This window comes from Lycium ferocissimum, chromosome 10 (genome assembly GCF_029784015.1).
Source record: "Lycium ferocissimum isolate CSIRO_LF1 chromosome 10, AGI_CSIRO_Lferr_CH_V1, whole genome shotgun sequence".
Taxonomy (NCBI): domain Eukaryota; kingdom Viridiplantae; phylum Streptophyta; class Magnoliopsida; order Solanales; family Solanaceae; genus Lycium; species Lycium ferocissimum.
Window position 1 is genome coordinate 45,170,943 of NC_081351.1, and position 23,255 is coordinate 45,194,197.

Here is a 23,255-nt window from a genome sequence, read left to right on the forward strand (position 1 = left end):
ACCACTAAAATGCCTGTAACAGGCTCAGTTTTCAGGGTAAAAAGCATACATTTCGCAACAGCAAAACGCCAGAAACCAGATGGGCATACAGTTCAGCACAGCAACTAGGATGTAGCAACATAAATATATCATATTTCACTGACGGTGCTTCCCATTTCAATTAAAAATTAAAAGAATTAGGAAGGTTACCTCTATGAGGCATGAATAATGATATTGCCAATGCAGCACACTTCGAATCAGAGTATCTTTTTTTCTTAAACCTTAACAACAACAGAAAAAGGAAAAAGAATTTATGGACTCAGACCCCCAAAACAGAATAAGTGCTTTACAATTCTGTTGGTGGCAAACGAATTATCAGTACAAAGGAGCACTGGAGAAAAACTTGGAAGCTCCTGAGGGCTTTTGCCTATGGAAGTTAAAAGCTATGTCTGTTGTGAATGATTCTGTTGAGAAGTATGCTCCAAATTCTCCATTTTAGGGATATGGGAACTCCTAAATTCATTCTCTGTTTGTTTACACCTACACTGCACACACTATCTTTTGAGTTGTTTCCTGTGCACCCCCAGCCACTTCAACCCCTATGCCACGGAGGACTTTTTTGAATTAATACACTTCTCCTGCCGAAAATATTTCCTTCCTAAGTTATGATAGCTCTTAGCTCGTTCAGAATCAAATTGGGTATTTACACCGTCTGGCGGGAGGCTTGCCCCGGATAGGCATGGAGGATTATGAGCAGAGTGGCCCAAAAAACAAGAATGGCGACCTTGTCCTCGATTTTGAGGTAGCTCACTAAAAATTCCAGCATCATCTGCAGAAGATATAGGACCTCTTCTATCACGGGGATATGTAGGCAAAGGAGGAAAAGGATGAAAAGGTACTCCTGGGGCGACATCCCAAGCATCACGCCTTCCTATTTTAGGTGACCCAAACTGCTGCACTTTTAAAAGTGGAATTCCATAGGAGACTGGCAATCGTGAAATAAACCTCTGCTGCAAATGTCCTGTGACCATTGGATGCGGATGCTTTTCGTAACTATGTTCTTGGAGACTGCAATCTGCGCTTGAAGAAGCACCAAATGAGATTCTAGAGGCCTTCATGGGGACTGAAAACCCAGGGGGAGCACCATCTATGTCCCACGTTCGATCATCAGCCGCATTGGTTTCAACTCTTTGATCTAAATTTAAGTTTGTTTCTTGATCCCATCGACTCTTACGCTTACGTTTCCTTGCCCCATTGGGTGCACCAACAACACATGAAGTAGATGAGCCATCCAGGACACCAGCATCTGTCGTAGTAGATTCTACCATTAAATGGCAGGGAAATTCTTCTGTTTCTGAAGGTTTCACACCACAATGGTCTTGTAATGGTGAACGCCTATTGTGCCGTGGACTAGGATGCAAGTCTATCTGGCTTTCATCTCTGTCAATGCAGCTACTTCTTCTGAGAGGTCTACGTATCCACCTATCTCTGAAGTTCCTGGCAATTTGATGAACCTGAGACACCGTAAACACAGTAAATCAATTAGACTAATGTCAAAAAAAAATAAAAAAAAAATGCACAAACGCCGTATACTTGAAACCAAGACCTCCATCAAGATAGATGATTCCAAAGACTAGAATTTGCCTCCCCCACAAACGGCATTATACATGAAACCAAGATCACCGATCAAGGTAGATGACTCCAAAGACTAGATTCCCCTCCCCCCGGGCAAAAAAAACAAAGCCAGAAACATTGCGAGCCCGTGAACAACCAGTTTCATGGTAGTAATCGAACTAGCAGAACAACAAAAGACCCAAGGAGAAAGAAGCATCAATTACGATATGAGTGTAATCTCCATAGGAGAGCCTAGAACGCCTCACATAGAAATATAGATCTAGCCTGCCAGAAAAGAGCCAATTAGCCCAATCAAAGCAAATTGTCTCCAAGTTTGCTAGAAATTTCCTTCCATGTTTTAAAAAGCCAAGACTCCAGTCCAAGCTTGACCTTACATTGTTCACAACATTGACATATGCGAGATCCGGAGCTAGAATCCTTTTCTCTAAAACTAATTTTCTCTTCTGTAAAACACTTCTATTTTTTGGGGCGGCTCTGGGAGAAGGCTCCATTCTGAAAAGCCAGGGTTTCCTCTTTCCACACATCTAATTCCCGTTAAAGCTATTTGCGAAGTAGAGTCACACATTCTTGAGTACACACATTAATCATCAACAAATGCACTTTAGTTTAGACATAAACAAGAGGTTTCCAACCATAAAACAAAACTCCAGGGCTTTCAGCTTGTTGGACTAGAGAATGTGTCATTGGTAGCCTCAGTTATTTTATAAAATTTAAAAACAAAACAAGCTCAACAATACGGGTACAATATTGTCTAGGGCGTAAGGCATCTAATATCTGTCACCTCCCTTGAAACAATACATAAAACACAGAATATACGCCTCTGCATGTTTCCCCTGTGAATGCCACATTAGTAGAGCTGCTTGTCGGTGCGGGGTACTGTCCAGGATTTGCTATAACAGTTTCTAAAGATTTTAGTAGACGGACAAGAGGTGGTAGACATTGGTGATGTGTGCCCTCCCCTTTATATTCACCTCATTTCAATATTAACTTTCTTGTGTAAATTATAATTATAATGCTGAATTAGGCGAGAAGAAATCAGTCTTTTTACTTCACATATATCATACATCCACATGTTTCTCCAATCATCACACGAGCAAAAAATGTAAAGCATTTCAACTAACTGAAAACCAAGAAAAGTAAGGGGAGAGGGGCAACACAAAAGAATCAATCAAACTGAAATATTTTTTAATTATAATTTAATATACCATTTAACCAATTGATGAAATGAAATGGTGCATAAAGCAAGGATAGGTTACCTGTTTGTCTTTATGATCTGTCAATCCTAAAATTGAGTCCCTAAAGCTGCAAGAGCAACATAAACATACCTTCAGGATCAATTTTGAAATATCAAGTTTTCGCTTGATTAGATATGGCCAAAAATTGAAAATTGAATATACAGTAGATGCAAAAGAAGGTTAACGATAAGAAGTGTCCGCGAAGAAAAAAACAATATTATCTTAGCAGTTATCTTAGCAGTCAGCATTTGAAGAGATTTAGCCTGTGCCACATTATCAGTCAATGGACATTAATGGCATGCTACTTTCTAGCTAAGTTGCACGGACTCTTCGTTTTTGATGCCGCACCCGTCTCGACACGGGACGGGTGCAGGTGCGGGATACATCTCGGATACAGTCAACGAACTTCAGATACTTTGGGGGGAAAATTGAGATTTTGATTTCTCAAAATGAAAGATAAAACATATTTAAGACATGGGAAATGGCATACCTTCAATTTTATAGTCTTTTTGTCTCATATTCGTTGCTTCATGTTTCAAGCCAAACAGAGAAAACCAAGAATTCGAGAGGCCGTGTTCTTTATAGCTCTATTTTTATAATTTTGAATTTTCTTAGCCAAATCCCCACACCCATATCCATACTTGGATCCGCATCCCCGATTCTTAAAATTTAGATTTAGCTGAACCCGACACTCGGATCTGTACCTGTAATCCCGTATCGGATACCCGCACCCGAGTGCGAGCAACTTAGCTTTCTAGTGCACTCACATCATCCTCCAATTATCAGTGTCACATGCTTCACCACCTTGAGGTTTGAGGGGCATGTTGAAATTCAAGAGATTTAATGAAACTACATTTTAAAATTTGAGAAAATTTACAACATATCTAGATTAACCAACGTGACCAGAAAATATTTGGTAAAATATCCCCATAGGTAATTCTAAAATTTTATGTACGTTTAGGATTCTTTTTTTTTTTTTTTTTTTTGGTCTCGAGGGGAGGGGGAGCTGTCGGAGAATAATTGTTTACATTATTATACATAGACTACGACACCAACTACCTATTCAACAAGACTTCTAAAGGGTTTCCTCTCGTTTCACCACACAGAATGAACATGTAAATGGGAGGATCAAAGTACCCGGCTGTCCCAATTTATGTGACTCTTTCCTTTTTAGTCATTCCTAAAGAGAATGACTTTCTAATTTAGTAACAATTTAACTTTACTCTTCCCATTCTACCCTTAATGAGATGATTTAACTTTACTCTGTCGGAGAATAATTGTTTACATTATTATACATAGACTATGACACCAACTACCTATTCAACAAGACTTCTAACGGGTTTCCTCTCGTTTCACCACACAGAATGAACATGTAAATGGGAGGATCAAAGTACCCGGCTGTCCAAATTTATGTGACCCTCTTTCCTTTTTAGTCAGACTTTCTATATTTAGTAACAATTTAACTTTACTCCTCCCATTCTACCCTTAATGAGATGATTTATAGCCACACAAATATCTATGGCTTGTTTTAGACCACAAATTTCAAAAGTCCTTTTATCTTAAACTCCATGCCCAATCAAACACCATCACATAAATTGGGACGGAGGGACTAGATAGAAATACGAATTCATTCAAACGAAGGAGGAGTTCTTTCAAGAAGATGTGACCACCATAAGCAGTCTAGATACAAAAACATTTATTTACATGTTTGACTTGAAAATTGCTAATTTTTGTCCTTGGGGGTTGGTGTGTATCTTCAAATTAGATACCTAAGTCAACTTCTGGATAACGTAAATACCTAAGAGAACTATCACAGTGTTTTTAAAAGCGAATAGCACAAACAAGTGACAAGGTTCATGGGAACTGAAGCGAAAAGCTAAAAGTGAAGCGCACAATTCATGGAACATTTAAAAATACCAAACATATATAAATTTAGCACTGAAATCATATTTTAATAGAAATAACCACATCAGCATTCAACATAAATAATGCCCATATAATTACATCCTCAATGTTGGGAATCAAGTAGCAACTATTTCTCATTTGGATCACTTTGAACATCATTATTTGGAGCGGACACGTCTTTGAAGTGCATAGCTTCACCTGTGAAGTGATAACCCTGGCACCGCAACAGTTCATCCCTTTAAACGACGAAGCACTGGCTTTTAAAACGTATAAACTATGAGAATCTTCTTTTTTTTTTTTTTTTTTTTTTTAATAAAGGTAACATCTTGTATTCATATCCAAAAGCAGCACCTGGAAGTGCTGAAGGGGTAACTATGAGAATTTTCTTTGTTTTTCTTCTTTTCCAATTTTATGGGGAAATTGCGTGAGAGGGAATGGACATCTCAAGGTTTATTGCAAATAGGAGCAGAACATAGAAAGGGTGAGACGAGATGCAATTCTAGAAGTTCATCTCCAATTTAACATTAACAAGAAAATCCAAGTTGTAACTATTTGAACATTTAGAATCTCCCATCTAGTGATTTCTGTAGTCATCCTGCTTTTATCTCTTTTCCTTTTTCTAAACCATATAAGAGAAGATAATCTATGCATTGTCTAGTTGAATTTTGTGCTTTTCGTTCATAATGTGATTCATACTGTTCATGGTAGGGAGTGGAAGGAAGACATCCTTCTGGAATGACAGTTTGTTAGGGCATGGACCCTTGAAAGATTTGTTTAATGATATAAAGGTTTTGAGTCTGAATCCTGAAGTTACAGTGGGAGATAGTTGGGATCAGCAAGGGCGGAACTTCAACTTTAGGAGACAATTTAATGACTGGGAATGCCCCAGATTCATTGAGCTGTTGAAAATCCTGAACCAAGTCAAGGGGACAACAGAAGAGGAGGATAGACTTAAATGGAAAAGACATAATAAGGCCAAATTTAGAGTAAACTCAGCATATACATTGCTGAATCACCCTGGGCGGCAAGTTCATTTGTGGAGCTGGAAAGCAGTATGGAAAGTGCGAATACCACCTAAAGTAGCTTGTTTTGTATGGTTAGTTCTCAGATATGCTTGCTTAACACAAGACAATTTAAAAAGAAAGGTAATGCAATTGTGCTCAAGGTGCTATCCATGTGGGAATGAGGCCGAAAATAGTAAAAGGGCAGCCCGGTGCACAAAGCATCCCGTGTTAGCAGGATCGGGGGAAGGGCCGCACCAAAGGGGTGTGATGTAGTCACCTATCTATCATTGTGTGGTAGCTAGAGCTCCCTGGAAACTATTTCTGAGTATGAAAGATACCATGGACCACGCCCAGGAACACAGGGGAGATGCTTGCTTGCTGGAATTTCTCTGGGGCGAATAGACATAAAAAATGGTGGAAGACTATTCCAGGATGCATATGGTGGACCATCTGGAGGAAAAGAAACAGTAGGTGTTTTGAAGGGAACAGAAAATTAAGATGAACGGACTTTTTTTGTTTCACTTTTGGTGTAAGGAAGACTTTGCGCAGGATGTAGATTCACGAATTAGATATCATAGAATCATTGTAGTAGGAATTAGAAGAAAGTTATGTTTTTGGTTCTGATAAACTTTAAAGATGGCTATAGCACAGCATTTGTGCCAGACATATATAATATTGTTACCCTTCTCAAAAAAAAATAAATAAGGTTTACAGTGGAGTTACTTTAGAGCCTTAACAGTGGAGTAAGTTGAAAAAACTAAAACAGTCTACAAGCAAGCCATCCAATCAAAAAATCACGACGAAAGGTGAAAAAGTCCATGTAAGTGAAATGCAAGAGTATATTACTAACCTCTCTACTCCTAGTCTAGAGGGACCTCCATTAATGTGCTCATGCGAAAGAATCTCTCTCACAGCCAGATACTCTAAAACCTGTAGAAAGGAAAACAGTTAACATATTCTGTGGCCAAAAGCTTGATAAGATCTTAGTAGCCATGTAGAGTCTACTGAGCATTTCCAAGAGAACACTCTGACTCGAAATAATTTAGTCCATATAAAACGCTAATTCTGTCCTCCTGTTGTAGTAAGAATGTAACCTAATGGAGCTACGGATACAATGCTCAATTCCATATCCTCAATTGTTAAGTTGGCTATTCAATGTTTCAGCCATCGTATATGAACTTATGTGCACATAAGAGTTAAGACTGACGTCAACGAATACATTTTCAAGACACTTCAACTTCTTGCTCAAACCAATTCCACCAAGATTAACTAATAAATAAGTTTTCTCCACAGCCTCTCAAATCCTGGTACTGCTAAAGCAGCTAGTTCATCAAGTCAGTAAAATTACTAGGACTGCAGAATTCTAATGAAATTACCTTAAGCAACTTTCTGAGAATTGGGATCTTATTGAATTCCCTCCGGTATCGTTTCATTATGTTGTGTAACATCTGCAAACCTACCAAGCAAAGAACGAATCACACTCCAACGATCAGTAATCTATTTGGGGAAAAAATAAAAGGAAGAATTGAAGCATGCAATAAGCACCACATCACTACCATTCTTGTTAATAATATCCACCAAAACAGTGCGTGACTTGGTCTTCAAAAGCGCATCAAGGATCATAGAAAGATCCCGGTTACTGCATACAAATATATATTAAAGAAGAAAAGTAAATAGAAAAATAGATTAATGAACTAGAAGTATCACCAACTAAGCATACGCCTTCTAGTTCACAATAGGAAAGCCATTTATTACCTCTGAATAGCTTCACCATTGCAGCTATCCCCTGAAGCAGCAGTTAAAAGGAGGAGCTTCAAGTAGCACCTAGATGCATCCTGCAGGGAGAAAAGGTTAACATATTCAAACGTAGAGTGATCTAACATCACAATCAAGCATAAGCGAGACCGTAAATAGGACAAATGAAGACCTAGAAATGGAGACATCACTAAAAACCTATATCAAGTGCCAAATCATAAACCAACTTTCACCCCTCTATGAGCACCCGCCAGGCCTCCCGTCCACCATTTTGTCTATGTTTTTTCATCAATACACAACAAAGAGGAAACACCAAAGGGCAGTGGAAGGATGGACAGAAAGCTGAGGAAATGTGCATTCCAGAAAAAAAATATCCAGAAAGGTTACTTTTCTCAAAAATCGGTGACCTAAGCACTAGAAACACAACATGACGAATAAACAAAGCAGCCATTACTCCCGATCACCGAGCAGAAGAAAAGAAGTCTATATAGACTACATCCTGTAGTTTGGAACTACTTACCCTGCGTTTGCTTATTCCACCATCATGATCCAGCAACTCATTAAGCTTCCCTTCGACTGCAAATTCAGGTGCAAGAGTTTATTTCAATGATACTTACAAATCTACAGATTCCTCAAACTTGATAATAATGATGTACCTGCTTCAAAACGACCATTTGAGGAATCATGTGTTGGTTTCTTGAATTTAGGTTGTGGAATTTGTAATTTGTTGTCCATATCAGGTACTGGTGTTAAATTCACAGCACTATCCTTCGATTTTCCCTTTTTAACTGAAGATGATCGACGAGAAGATTTTGAAGATTCACCACTGGCTCCCCCTTTGCCTGATTTCTTCTTCAAAGACTTGCTAAGCATAGCATTTGGAGATGGCAGTGCAGAAGAAACGTTGTCAGCATCTAAGCACTCTTTTTTGTCTTCAGATATGGTTTCAGTGGTTATATCTTCCGACTGCAAGGAATTTCCCACAGGTCGTACAGAAGAATGCAGCAGGCTTTCTAGCCCCTCCATTGCCTCAGATAATTCCAGCTTCTTCAGAGATGATGAAGGAGATTCGTTATGGAACTTGTTGCTTTCCTCCTTGATCTTCAAGCTAAAAACAACAGAGTTATCCATGTTGGAATTTTCTTGTTCCATTATATTCCCAGTGAGTATTTGGGTGGAATTCTCCAGGTTTCCAGTAGATAGTTCATCCAGTTTATAGTTGTTTTTAGGTGTTTCCCTTTGAGTTCTAATTTCTGTGGCATTAAATGAACTTCTTGCAGATAGGATTTTATTTAGTTCATCACCCATGTCACCATCCTCGCAGAAAACAACGGGTTCAGGATAGTCATCATCTGAATCAGCCTGAACTATCACTTCTGTATTCAGTAGGTCTCCACCTATATAGCCCCGACAGTGAGGCGAGCCACAGACACATTTTTTTGCAGCAGCCCCAAAGACGCGCACATAATTGTAATCAAATGTAACCTCCTCACCCTGAACAAGCAAACCAAAAGCACATATTAGTTGGGAACATTACAGAAACAAATGAAAAGACATTTACATAAGATTGCTAACTTGTGATTACTCAAGATGTGGTCCATAAAGGTAATGCGATCAAAAGTCTAGTCAGAAAACAGCTAGCAACTTGTGAAGCAAATAGCTTCCAGGAACCAGTTGGAGAAGCATACCTATTTACTCCTTCCAATCGCTCTAACTCGTCTCTCACCAGAAACGTGAGAAGCAGAGAAGGAAAAAAGGCTTCTACTAAAGTAAAGGGGAAAAAGAAAAGGAGAGAAGAATAGGACAGAGACTATTTCTAAAGTAGAAAGAGCACAAGAGGTTTCATTTTGGTTAATGCGCTTAACAAACTCAGGGGTAGCAGGGGATGGCCCATACCCAAGCACTTAATTTGTTGCATAATTTGTTGCACTACAATGATGTTGGTTAAAAGTTAGATGTTAAGCAAAGTGAAATGCCTACAGATTACGTAAATCCAGTGTACTACTAAAACTACATCGTTAATTATTTGAAGAATACCTTTTCCCGATAACAAGTGAAAACAGGAGTACAATTAAAATCCATAGGCAGATGATCTTACATAAACTTCAGTGTCCAATAAAAGCACTTAACTTCCCGTTCATCAATTAAGCAGCTTGAAGAAGACAAAATCTGACAAGTTAGACTTAGGCTACAATTTTTTTTTTTCTTTTTTCGGGAGACTATTTGTAAAATTAACTTAACTAGATTATGTCAAAAAAAGCTCAAGCATCATTATTTTCATCTTGCTATGATCCCTGTTCAAATGAACATTACTAGCTCAGATGCCATTTGCAACAATTAAGATAAAAAAATTAAACCAGTTTTATTGAACTTTGAAACACCAAAAAATAGTAGCCCTAGCAATAGGCGATAGTTAAACATTCTCGTCATTGAACCTATCCAGATTTGAACTCGTTACATAGGAATATATGAATCCGATAAACTGTGCAACAGATTGAAGGATGAGGACAATTACTGCAGTCCACAAGAAACAACAGGAAGTAAACCTCGAAATAAATTATGATCTTTCAAATCATGGGATCCAAAGTTTTAACAGTTAATCTGCAGTTTAGAATGGAGAGTTACTCTTGTAACTACCGATAATCATGTATTTACCACAACTAAGAATAGCTACTACACCCTCTTCAAGAGTCCCTAAATAGAGTTTTGACGAGTCACTTAATTTATTTTGATAAGTAAAGTCTTTTATTAATCTGGTACCAAGCTGGTACATACGCAAAGTACAGAGCAGAACTACATAACTAACATCAGTCACACTACATATTACCCCCTAAGAAATATAGAAATTCCAAATAATGATCCATCCTGTCTAGAGTACTATTGGAACACCAAAAGACAGATTTTTGATGCATTTGTTCTTGACTGTAGGAATCTGACTCTAGGAATATACAGATGGGAATTGTCCTCCATATCTTCTTCAGTTCTCTTTTAATTCCCTGAGCCTGCCGGATCTCAAATCTAAAATTGGGGTCCAGTTACTACGTGCGGATAAGTAATGTTTCAGAAAATTGAAACTCTCACATGTATTTTTCTTTTCTTTTTTTTAATTATCTGAAACTCATAATCTTGACATATTTCAGCATAAAATTCCTTTTTCACAAGAGCAAAGTAACAGGAATGCAACCCAGAAACATTTTTGTATTCAAGGCCCAAAGGCCAGAACAACTTAGTGACCCATCTAAAATTAGTCCTAGAATATACCAACAACTCCACCATGGACTGCCCTTTACGTGGCAAATCTTAAACCATAACAATGTCTTTTTGGCTAATCGTACTTTTTTTGTAAGAGTATATTTTCTTCTCAAGCAGTATCTCATGTATTCACTGACAAGCTACTAAAATCAGAAGCATATCAAAAATCACCAAAGGACTTGCCAAAAGTGATAACGGACTGTTGATTGTAACACACCAATAACTATCACGGGGACCATAATGCAACTGTCCTCAGCTTAGGAGTTAAAGATCTCAGAACTACTCCTGATGTATTTGTTGCCGATACATATAACTGCAATGACCTCAGACGTGAATCCATTTTTCTACTTCAATAACTAGGGCAAAAACAATAAATATCCCGTATATTGTAAAACAGTTAAAGCCAATTTACGATCAGACACACTTTACCTTCTTGATATCCCTTAGAGCAAAGAGTCCAATGCAAACCTCTCCATTGACCATCCACTGTGTCATCAAGTGAAAGAAAGTTGAGTCACAACAGTACTTTTCTTTTTTATAAGGTAAGTCACAACAGTACTCAATCATATATGTTAATGTGCACAGAGAGCAAGCTTTAAAAATATATCAACTAAGAGCCCGGGGGGCTGGATTGATCTTTCATTCAGTTAGCAAAAGATCTAATTCTCATTAAGGTGCACTCTTTTAGATGCATGTACAAGCAAACTACTTATTATACTTACCACCAGCGATACAAAAATAAGATGAAATTGCAAACACAAATTCGGATATAACCAATCACAGATAGTAGAGAGACCAACTAACAAGGTAAAACAATAATCTTAGTATTTTGCAATACAAGTCTTAAGGCAAGTTTAAGTCCTGTAGTTGTTTTATTGTTAGCGGCTACTGACGTTCCTAGTTTCATTAATTAGCCATTCCATAGCCAACAAGAGATGACCAGTTTTTCATCATCCATCACTTTGACTCGATGCCATATTTTTGCCTATCCAGAATTGTTACACAGAAATTCAATATATGTTGATATCGATCAAGTCCGTCTTTGCATCTTTGACTCATTTCATCCTAATTGTTCGATACTTTTCGCTTATCGTGAGTCACTTTTATTAATTTTCAGGATAAAAATCATAATACAACTACATAAATTACAATTTTTTCATATCAAAATAATGTAAGACTGCATTTTAAATATTTTAGACAAATGGGCTTATTTTGAATCAGAATATTGAAAACTGTTGAACATTTTGGAACTGAAGGAAAATATTTATTAGGGGGAAACACAATTACATGTTCCTGGGTACTCCGATCCTCAATCCTTATCTAACTTTTGATTCTGGCCAAAGATTAATGTGTATAGTGGTTAAATACCTCAACCAACCAATGACTGTCATCTCCTATATTTCCGAGTGTTGATCTCAAAGCTTCCTAAGTTTATATATCTCTCTTTTCTCCAGCCAATTGATTTGGTCTTTGCATGTCCACTTTCTTGGTTCGAGTTAATTTTAAAACAACAAAGCATGAATAGAGAAGATGAAGAGTTAGAAGGGATTTGATTTTTAAAGAGACTGAAATTTAAAAAGGAGGCAACTCTTCAGTATAGCAACATTATGAATAGAGCTTTCTTCAAGCAGACATCTATTGGCGTCTCTGTGTGCTTTAGTTTTTTGTTTAATTTAATAGGGTATTTTACAAATAAGAAGGGCATTTTGGTAATTATGTTAAGGGGTTCCTGCTTTTAATATAGTATAGATTATGCAGCAATTTTTTTCCCGAAGCAAAATGAAAGAAAAGCACCATTCAGCTTCAGCATACAATATTAATCTCCTATATTAATAGCATGTCCAATCATGGCAAGGTATACATAAGAATGAGGCAACAAATAGGCGAACGGAGGGAAAGGAATTTCTGGTTTTCACATAAAACCTTTTTCTGAAGAAATAGCCATACTTTACAAAGCTTAATAGAACATGAAAACAAATTTTTGGAAAAAGTGTAAAGCGCAGTAGAAAGTGCAATCACCTTTTCTGTTCGGCAATTAGGATCACAACTATGGTTAATGAAACGGCCCAAATTCCCTTTAGCACACGCATCTATAAACTGAAATATGAGGCATGAAAAGGACATTACACAGGTGAGATAGAACAAAAAATTAAAATGCCACAATTATGAATCTTTACAAATCTACACTAGCCACTGGAAAGTGATTGGAAAATTAAACTAGTTCATACAGAGAATTATATAAATGACTGGATAACAGGATATGTATCCAACTAAGATAATTCATAACTTTATGTGACCAAAAAAGAAAAGAAAAGAAACAAGGCAAACATTAATACCTCACTGCCATTTAGTGTCATGAAATAAAAATGCTTATGACCCTTCAGGGCATACTCCTTTTGTCTTGCCTCGTATGCATGCAAATCCAGCACCTAGAAAAGTTAGACTTACAGCCTGTTATATATCAAAAATGAAATGGGAGGCGATGTTTAATTCACTCATACAGATGAACAAGCAACTTAAACAATTAAGAAAATATATCAAATTGCTACCCCACTATAGATGGATGATAGCCACGGAGTGAATTTGAAACAAACTCTGGACCAGGTTGCGAATCCTCTTCATACTGCCTATGTGAAATTCACAACCTATTAGCTTTGCATCTCTAGCACCAAGACCGGATAAAGGTGCGGTTGGTTGATTGCCAACTTAAAATAAGGGCAAGTTATGATGAATACCCATAATACTGAATGTGTCATGATGCCCAGTCCTAGGAGTGCACGCTACAACGATACCATGGTGCGGTACAAAATGGGCATAGGGTTCTTAGCAATGTCCGGGTGTGATGGAGTATGAGTAAATGGTCTCCACACCACGGACAAGTGCGAGTAAGAAGTCAATCCGACCACATTGACACTCGGATACGGTATAAGACATGAAAGGCTTTCCGAATTTTCAAGGCCTGATGAAGGTAAGAGGGTAAAGAAACTAGTTGTCTAGCCCAATAGAGTTAAACTCAGATAGGTAGTTGGAATACATATGCTCATTGACAGGAGAACTAACATTACAAGATACTCTAAAGACGATGAGACAATGTCGTGTATCTACAAGAGACTAAGCGAAGAGGCAAAAGGTTAGAGAGATTGACAAAACAAGTTATAAATAGTGGTGTAAGATAAAAGAATAGGACGGGGAGAAAATCATTGGAACACCAAGTGAAAACAATTTGATGGCGCCAAAGGTAGCCATCATAAACTTTGGAACATTCTTTAATCCATCAAGGACTTAAGAGGGCTTAGAGGAACCATGGGGAGAAAACTTCAAAGTTTACAACATGCTCAAATCAATATTTCAACAAAATGAGACCAAGAATATGATCAATTTAAGGTTATCTTTGTAATTTGGCCATTCAGCTATATTTATAATTTGGCCATCTAACTCTTTAAGACTAGTTCAGGGGTATTTGGGTCATTTGCTAGTCTAGACACCAACCCTAGTATAAATAGTCTTTCTTCATTTTTAAGGTTACCTTACCTTGATTTTGGATGTTCTCGGAGAGGTTAATGGTGGAATGCCATGGTTGATGAAAACTCTAGCTATGGGTGTTTTCAAAAGGTACTCTTACAGATTAGGTTCCCTTTGATGAAGAAAATGAGGGTATTTGATTTATATCGAATGTTCTAATTTGGTATTAAAGTTGGGTCTTCTCTAAATTCCTTACTTGTTTGTTTATCTTTGAATTCTTGTTCATCCTATCAGAATGATGATAGGATAACCTCGTTAAGTCATTCCGATGCGATAACCTCGTTAAGACCAGTATGGTGAAAAACAGATGAATCTTTTATCTCCTTTCCATCCTTACCTAGCAAAGAGTGTCAAATTTGTGGAATAGCAAACTCACCTCACCAACATATTCAATAAGAAACTGCCCTTCGATGACATCCTCAAGCAGCTGTAGACCATAACCCTTCTTTCCACTTTTGAAGCACTTCAATTTAGCATACTTACGTTTCTGGAACTACAGAGCAGACATAAAGGAGGGTTACACAACCTGCATAATAGAAGCAATATACAATATGCTGAATGTCTTGCAAGTTTAAGTACCTGCTGATTCGAACAGCGTTCTCCACATGGACAAGTCCCTCGGACACACTCAACGTTGAGCATCCGGTTCAGGCATCCATCTCCACATCCCATTCGGCGGTCTGAAGGCTTGCAATGGCAGACCATGATCTAATAGAGAAGGATAACAGGGAAACATATAGAAGATAGAGAAGGAAGCAAATCAGATTTATTACTATGAACATCTGACATCATAAGTTGATTCAAAATAAACATATACATAGAGTTGTCTGTAAGCAAGGAAAAAGAGGTAGGGATACTAGAAGCTACAGATGCCTTATAAGGTGTACAAATATGTTACTTCGGAAGCAGGACCAACTAAAACAATGTTGTCACCAGGTAATTATTTAAGGGAAAAATATACCACGCACGGACAATATTCTTTCAAATTATGTCCCTAAAATATCTTTTCAAGCCAAAAGTATGCTTAAAAGCCCAAAACAAGACAACATCAGAGAGGTAGAAAATGAGTAAAGGAGCACACAGCCACACAATAGACTAGATTGAGAAGAGTTTAGGTAGTTTAGAGTTACATTTGACTAAATAATTTTCAAGAAGACTGAATATGCAACAGGAGAAGATTGATAGTTATGTAATGTAGGAAGCAACATTTGACAGCTAATTTGAAGAAATAGACAATTCCAAAGGCCAGAAAATTACAGAGCAAACAGAAAGTTATGAGTCAAGCAAGTTAACAATAACTAATACACAAAACTATATGTTTTCAAAAGCATAACTCCCCCCAATTATTATTCTTATTGCAACATCTAACTGTCTTGCCACACATGGAGAAAAGGGAAATGTGTTTGTCATTTGTGAAATGGAAAACAGCAGTGACAATGATGCTACCGTCTAAGAATGAAGCAACTCTGCTGAAAATAACTTTTCTTTTTAAGGCAAGCTTCCCACAGAGAAAAGTGATGGGGTAATTTTTTGATGCATATTAGGGTAAATCCAGCTTTATATTTAATAACCCACATGTATGAGGTAATGATGCAGACTGGATAAAGCATTCACCTCATCAATAGTCTGACTTTTGCGGCTACGATGCAGGAATAAGTTTCTCTTGATCAGAGTCCAAGATGATTGATGGGAAACTGTAATGGAGACATGTCAGGAAGATAAGCAAATAGCACAAATTTCCTTAGTGAAAATCTACTCAAAATCAACATAAGCGCATTGCATTGCTACAATCATTAAATACCAAGTGCCTTATTCTGTCCTGAACGATTTGAATTCAAGCGTATACCGAGGCCATCTTCCTCGCCATCCGCATCTGATATTTCCAGCTCAGCATTAATTTCTGAATTTGATTTTTCTTGTGCAATCGAGCAATCAGCCAAGTCTCTAACCAAATTATCCTTGCAAGTCCTTCAATGTTATATGAGATAAATAAGCAACTAACTCTTGGAAACAAACAATCAACATTACATTACATTTGCACAACCACAGTAGTTTGCAAATCCATTAGTAAACCTCAAATATTTCAAGCTTCAAAAACTATAAGAAACTTACAGTAAGAACAGGTTAGTCGCAAAAGACCATTAGATTCCAGAAAAATGCAGTTACATGTAGACCTGATAGCTATCTACGATGTATTCTTTTTAATAGGCCAACTTCAGTTTGCACGAAGTAATCTATGCGCATTAGAAAATGTATACTTTTTTCTGTAAGCAATATGGTAATATTCTATCAAATAAGAGTTAAAAATCTTGAAAGACAAGTATTAATATGTTTGTCAGTAAAGTTAGTTAAATGAATACTATGCAAATTTCTCTTTTCTTCTTCTATTTTTTTATTAATCATGTCTGGGCTATAGCTTACATGCACCTTAACCAATGCACCAGGCAGCTTGTCCAGCCACACGCACTAGTTGTCAGGGTAATGCCCATTAAGGCCAGAGCAAATGAGCCCATATCAAGTTTTGCAGCTGTGATTCACACATAAAATCTCCAAGTCAGAGTGCAACTCTTTCTTTTACAAAGTTTAAGAGTAGTCTGTTATATTAGATCAGTCGTTAGACGCATATACCTCACAGAAAAAGGGCATTTTTTCCAATTGGACTAGGTAGGAGGGGAAGCAAGTAGTTAGCTTTTCACTCACACATAGAATCACCCATAGCATATAAGCATCAAAGATATGCATATTGGTCGTGCTAAAGAGAAGCTGCTGATTAAATTAAGGACTCCGAAAAGAGCAAAACTTACAGAATCACTTTCTCAGCTTCTTTAATTTTTTCTATAGATAAGTGAAGTGTCAAGGATCTCTTTATTAGCTTTCTAACTTAGGAAACACCATATTCAAGGATGCAAGTGTGAGCTAGTGCAATTGAGCAACAAAAAATTGCTTCATTAGTTTACAAAGTAAGGGGAAAACCAAAATCTTCTTATAGAACTAAACTTCAAAGAAGCGTGGCAGACAACTAATTGGTAGAGCAGAACATCAGTGCAATCATGATGCAAAGGATGAGCAACCACATACCATTTGCAGTTTGTTTCTTCAATTTGATCAGCAAGTGCAGAAGCTATACGCCTCCATTTCTGGCAATCATCACACTGCACCCACGCATTTCTTGGCTGTAAATAAGGCCGACTCACCTCACTCCGCAGGATGTCCAAGTCAGAAATGCCTCCACTTAAGGTTTCATTTCTGGATCCAACTTCTCCAAACCCGTATGGTGCTTCGTTTTCTTAGACACATTAATTTAACACGGTCATTACTTTGCTTGAGGGTCAGTCCAACGAAATTGAACTCATAAAATTGCATATTTCCATGGTTTTTCTTTGGGAATAGTTGGGGGCAAGGGGGGAGCAGAAGTCTATTCATCTAATCATACCTGTTCCTGGGTGGTGTTTCACCTCGGATAAACTCTTGACTTGGTCATTCTCATGACTCACTTCAAGCTTATTATCTTGCTTTTCTTTGTTTCCCTTCTTTTTAGAAGCACTTCCTCTACTTTTGGATGACTTCGGATTCGGGACCTGTGACCTGCCTTTGCCAGATGCATTTGATCCTTCACCTTCGGGTATATTTTGTTCATCATGACAAGATACCACTTTTTCAGACAACTCAGTTTCTGGTGACTCGGTGCCAAGGCTAGAAGAAATATTACCCTCTATGCCACTTCCAAACTTTGACGTAGCACAGGAGATACTGAAGTCCGACACTCCTGAACAAGGTAACAGTTCCCCTGAAACAATCTCAGTGCTAGATATGTTGCCTGAGCCAATTCTACCTATTGTTAGAGCAGAAGTATCAGAATAACAAGAGACCCCTCGTACTGTTTCTCCTTGGATGAGTTGACCAAATATTTGGGTATTGCTCATACTATCTGGACTAAGCAGATCTTTCGAACCAGAACTGGAAAACCTTGGGAGCCTATCTTTTTTCCTTCCTTTCTTGCTCCTGTCATACACACGCAAACTCGGAACATCCCCAGGAACAACAGATGGCCTAGACGGAATTAAATCATTCAACTCTCCCGGATCTCCCTCATTTATTTGAGTATCCGGAACCAGGTTGATAACTTCTGAGTCAGGCGAAGTTCCAGAATCTGAGCACCTGTTATCAGTTGATGTACCCTCCTGAGAAGTTGACTCATGGTGAAAGTCCAAAAGCTTGTCCACTGGATCTGGGCTGATGTTCTTTCCAGATTGGCATATGTCAGATACAGAAACATACACATTATCCAAATTTACATTGCACCTGGGCAACTCTGCCTCCAGCCGATCATCAAAATTTCTGGCTACATTTGGCAATTCTTTTCCAGTAGCACACTGTTTGTCCATGTGATCATCAATAAGAGGAACAACATCCATCAGGCAACGTGAACCAAATTTAACTTTCAAGGAGATGGGGCCTGTAGGAATGGAGATTTTTCCCTTTGATTTCGAGTTTTGACCAGTGTGATTCTTACCCTGCCTCCCATTTCCCTTACCCTTCTTTGTTGTTTTTGATTTATTGCGCTCACTTTGAGCTATCTCGAGCACGCCGTTGTGTTCAACGGCTTGCCCCATATTTCCCAGCAAACCCCAAATAGAAGAACGAGCTTGCTTAATGCAATAGCTTCTCCTCTTTCTTGTAATTTGCAAGGAATTGAAATCTAGAGATGCTTTCTTAACTGTTTATCTCCTGCTACTTCTTGCCGGTACTGTAGCCTGATTGTGGCTCAACTTAGCGCAGTATCCAGTCCTATTACACTTACTGACAGGATATTTACTTTCCAAAGCATCAACTTTTAGACTCCTTTTGACTTTATCATTCTACTTTTGTAAAGACACCTCAGTTATGCTGATTGAGTCAAAAGCAGCAGCAGCAACATCAGTTCCTGAAACATCACATGCAACTATTACACATAATCGTTTTTGATCTTACAGAGATCAGATGATTGCAAAGAGAAAGATAAATTTTCAGTGGTGCAACTGGGATCCATGACAGATGAACTTTGATGACTTACGAGCATATCAACAGTTTTACCTAGCAACACTCAGAGAAAGTAGAGAACTCAACAATCATTTGCCCTTATACCCACATGCACAAAAAAAGTTAGTGGTGGAATATAAAGACACTTGAATCAGAAGTTCACCGCAGTAATATGTGAGTGCAAATACCCTCTCGTCCCAAAATATGTGTCGCTTTACCTCATTTGACGCCCATTAAGAAAACAATAGATTAAGATATATTTTACTAAGTTACCCCTCTTTATTAGATGTTTCTTGAGATTTGAGAGTTCTTTAATATAAGGGTATAGTTGGAAACAATTACTATTTGCCGTCATGAATTCCTAAAGCGACACTTATTTTGGGACAATTTCTTTTTGCTAAAGCGACACTTAATTTGGAATGGATCGAGTAGCAGTTAAGTAATCAAATAGGCATCTACAAGTTTTTGAGAAACCAAACACACGAAAACCCGCTAATGCCTACCCGACGAATGATAGTAAATTGCATAGAGAAAAATAATCATATTACCGATCTTTCCACCTTGCAAGTGGGCATCTACACACGTTAAGCAGTGCATAATCCAAAATTTCACTTATCTACCAACAAATTAAGATAAAACAACACAAAGCCCAACTCTTTCAACTCACTTCTAAGGTTAACCAATTCAACATTACATAACCCCAAAAATTAGGATAAACGACAAAAAGAAAAACACCAAATTGCCAAATAAAATTGCATAAGAAGAAATAGACAAATGCAGACCCAATAAAGAAGAGATCATCACTAACTACATTGAGCTCTATATATCGCGCGCGTGTGTGCGTGAAGGCAGAGAGACATAAAAAAAAATTCCCTTCTGCACTTGCGCCCAGAAAACTCCAAACGCCAATAAAGGAAAACCCAAAGCAGATAACGATTTTCCAACCCCACAAAACACTAAATCCAAAGCTGCGACGCCAATGCCGATATATACACACATACGATAAATAAAGCACCCACCATTGACACCCAAAAAATTAACAAATTAAGAGAAAAAAAGCTCAACTTAAATAGCTGTAATCTGTGAGTGCAAATAGCAGTTAAGTGATCAAATCGGCATCTACAAAATTTTCAAAAACGACACACAAAAAGTCGTTAATACCCACTTGATCAACGATAGAGTAAATCGCATAAAAAAAAAACAATCAAATTACCAATCTTTCCACCTTGCAAGTGGCATCTACACATTAATTAAGAAATTAAACAGTGCATAATCCAAAATTTCACTTCTCTACCAACAAATTAACAGAAAACAGAACATAAAGCCCAAGTCTTTCAACTCACTTGTAAGGTTAACCAATTCAACAGTACATAACCCCAAAAATTAGGATAAACGACAAAAAGAAAAACACCAAATTGTCAAATAAAATTGCATAAGAAGAAATAGACAAATGCAAACCCAATAAAGAAGAGATCATCACTAACTACATTGAGCTCTATATGTCGTGCGTGTGTGCGCGTGTGAAAGCAGAGAGACATTAAAAATAAAAAATAAACTTCACTTTTGCACTTGCACCCAGAAAAGTCCAAACGCCAAAAACGTAAAACCCTAAGCAGATAACGATTTTCCAACCCCATAAAAACACTAAATTCAAAGCTGCGACGCCAATGCCGATACATACACACATACGCCAAATAAAGCACCCACCATTGACACCCAAAAAATTAACAAACTAAGAGAAAAAAAGTTCAACTTAAATAGCGGTAATCTGTGAGTGCAAATAGCAGTTAAGTGATCATATCGGCATCTACAAAGTTTTCGAGAAACGACACACAAAAAGTCGTTAATACTCATTTGATCAGCGATAGAGTAAATTTCATCGAAAAAAAAAATCAAATTACCAATCTTTCCACCTTACAAGTAGCATCTACACATTAATTAAGCAATTAAATAGTTTATAATCCAAAATTTACTCTTCTCTACCAACAAATTAACAGAAAAACAACACAAAGCCCAAGTCTTTCAACTCACTTCTAAGGTTAACCAATTCAACAGTACATAACTCCAAAAATTAGGACAAACAACAAAAAGAAAAACACCAAATTGCCAAATAAAATTGCATAAGAAGAAATAGACAAACGCAAACCCAATAAAGAAGAGATCATCACTAACTACATTGAGCTCTATATGTGGCGCTTGTGTGTGAAGGCATACAGGCATAAAAAAAAAAAACTTCCCTTTTGCACTTGCGCCCAGAAAAGTCCAAACGCCAATTAAGGAAAACCCTAAGCAGATAACGATTTTCCAACCGATAAAAACACTAAATTCAAAGCTGCGACGCCAATACCAATACATACACACATACGACAAATAAAGCACCCACCATTGACACCCAAAAAATTAACAAATTAAGAGAAAAAAAAGTTCAACTTAAATAGCAGTAATCTGTGAGTGCAAATAGCAGTTAAGTGATCATATAGGCATCTACAAAGTTTTCGAGAAACGACACACAAAAAGTCGTTAATACTCATTTGATCAGCGATAGAGTAAATTTCATCGATAAAAACAATCAAATTACCAATCTTTCCACCTTACAAGTAGCATCTACACATTAATTAAGCAATTAAATAGTTTATAATCCAAAATTTACTCTTCTCTACCAACAAATTAACAGAAAAAACAACACAAAGCCCAAGTCTTTCAACTCACTTCTAAGATTGGTTTACAACTCACTTCTAAGATTAACCAATTCAACAGTAAATAACCCCAACAAAAATTAAGATAAAACAAAAAACAAAAACACCATAATCTCCAAATTAAATTGCATAAAAGGAAAACCCTAAGCATACAACAATTTCCCAAACAATTAAAACACTAAATTCAAAGCTACAACACCAATGCCGATACATACAAATAAACCACCCCAGAAAAAAATTTAAAAAAAGTTCAACTTATAAGCGAAGATCATATACAGAGAAGATGACTAACCGTTTGAAGAAAAAAAATCAATTGAGAAAGCGGTTGAATGGTCAATAAAAATGTCAAGGGAATTTAAAGAGAAAAATTAACATCTGTATATCTATTTTTTGTTTTTGTCTTTGTTGATGTGTAAATATATATATAGAGAGAGAGAGAAAGAAAGAGAAGTAAGGAATAGCTTGACGGTGGTCCCTAAACGGTTTTTATGCAAAGGGAGAAAGGGCTTCGATCGGATTAAAATCTTAATTAATTCATATTTATTGTGAACTAGTATAGTTATATTTGGAGCTTTTTCTTTTTTTTTGGTTGAAGAGGATTTTATTCATTGACACCAGAATTAGTAATAACTAAGGATCCATGCATAAGAAGAGATTTTTTTTTTTTAATAGGATAATGCTCTTCTTTATTTTATTGCATTTTTTTGCGGTGATAATGATGGAGGATCTGATAAAAGATTTATTGATTGACGGCTGCGATATTTCCTTCTTCTTGTGTCAAAACGTGTGTCACTCTGATTTAAGCTTATGAAGGATTACTGAATCTCCCAGTTTTCTTTAATCAGTACCCGCATTCCGTAGTAATATTGTTATTTAGGGATATTAATTGTTAAGTATTTGGATCACCTCTGTAAAGACAGTCTCTGTATTCGGTGGAGTATATTGCTGCTCATAAGCTTCTTTGAGACCATGAAGAAGGGCTCGTAGCTTCAATTCTGTGTGATTTAAAGCTGAGATACTACTGTAGAAGTCCATCATCCAGTTACTGTAAAAATCTCTAATAACTCCTCCAATGTTGCCTCTTTGGGAAATGTTTTTAAATGTTCTATCTGTGTTAAGTTTGAATTGACCCATTGCAGGAGGAAAGCGTTTCACAAAAAAAGTGTCGTGAGATTTAGGGGTGGCATTAAAGGTGGAAGTGAATTCAAGAATACAGGCATTAACTTGGTAGGTCGAAACTTGGTTGACATTGT

The 23,255-nt window shown here is 37.2% G+C and overlaps 1 protein-coding gene across 2 annotated transcripts; it reads right to left on the reverse strand.

Annotated features, from left to right (window-relative positions):
* Positions 1-105: 105 nt before the first annotated feature.
* On the reverse strand, positions 106-22,507 carry LOC132034044 (histone-lysine N-methyltransferase ASHH2). Of its 2 annotated transcripts, none has more exons than XM_059424261.1 (18): positions 22,295-22,507; positions 17,721-19,211; positions 17,366-17,573; positions 16,134-16,255; positions 15,902-15,981; positions 14,867-14,995; positions 14,664-14,780; positions 13,102-13,194; positions 12,785-12,862; positions 11,195-11,251; positions 8,170-9,007; positions 8,034-8,089; positions 7,514-7,593; positions 7,315-7,397; positions 7,135-7,214; positions 6,609-6,688; positions 2,871-2,916; positions 106-1,493 (listed from the first exon to the last, which is right to left on the reverse strand). In XM_059424261.1, exons 2-18 carry the CDS (start codon positions 18,898-18,900, stop codon positions 579-581), a joined length of 4,242 nt encoding a protein of 1,413 aa, XP_059280244.1. In that variant the 5' UTR covers positions 18,901-19,211; positions 22,295-22,507; the 3' UTR covers positions 106-578. The 2 variants fall into 2 exon arrangements, with proteins under 2 accessions (XP_059280244.1, XP_059280243.1); XM_059424260.1 differs by having other exon boundaries at positions 16,089-16,255.
* Between the last annotated feature and the right edge of the window lie 748 nt (positions 22,508-23,255).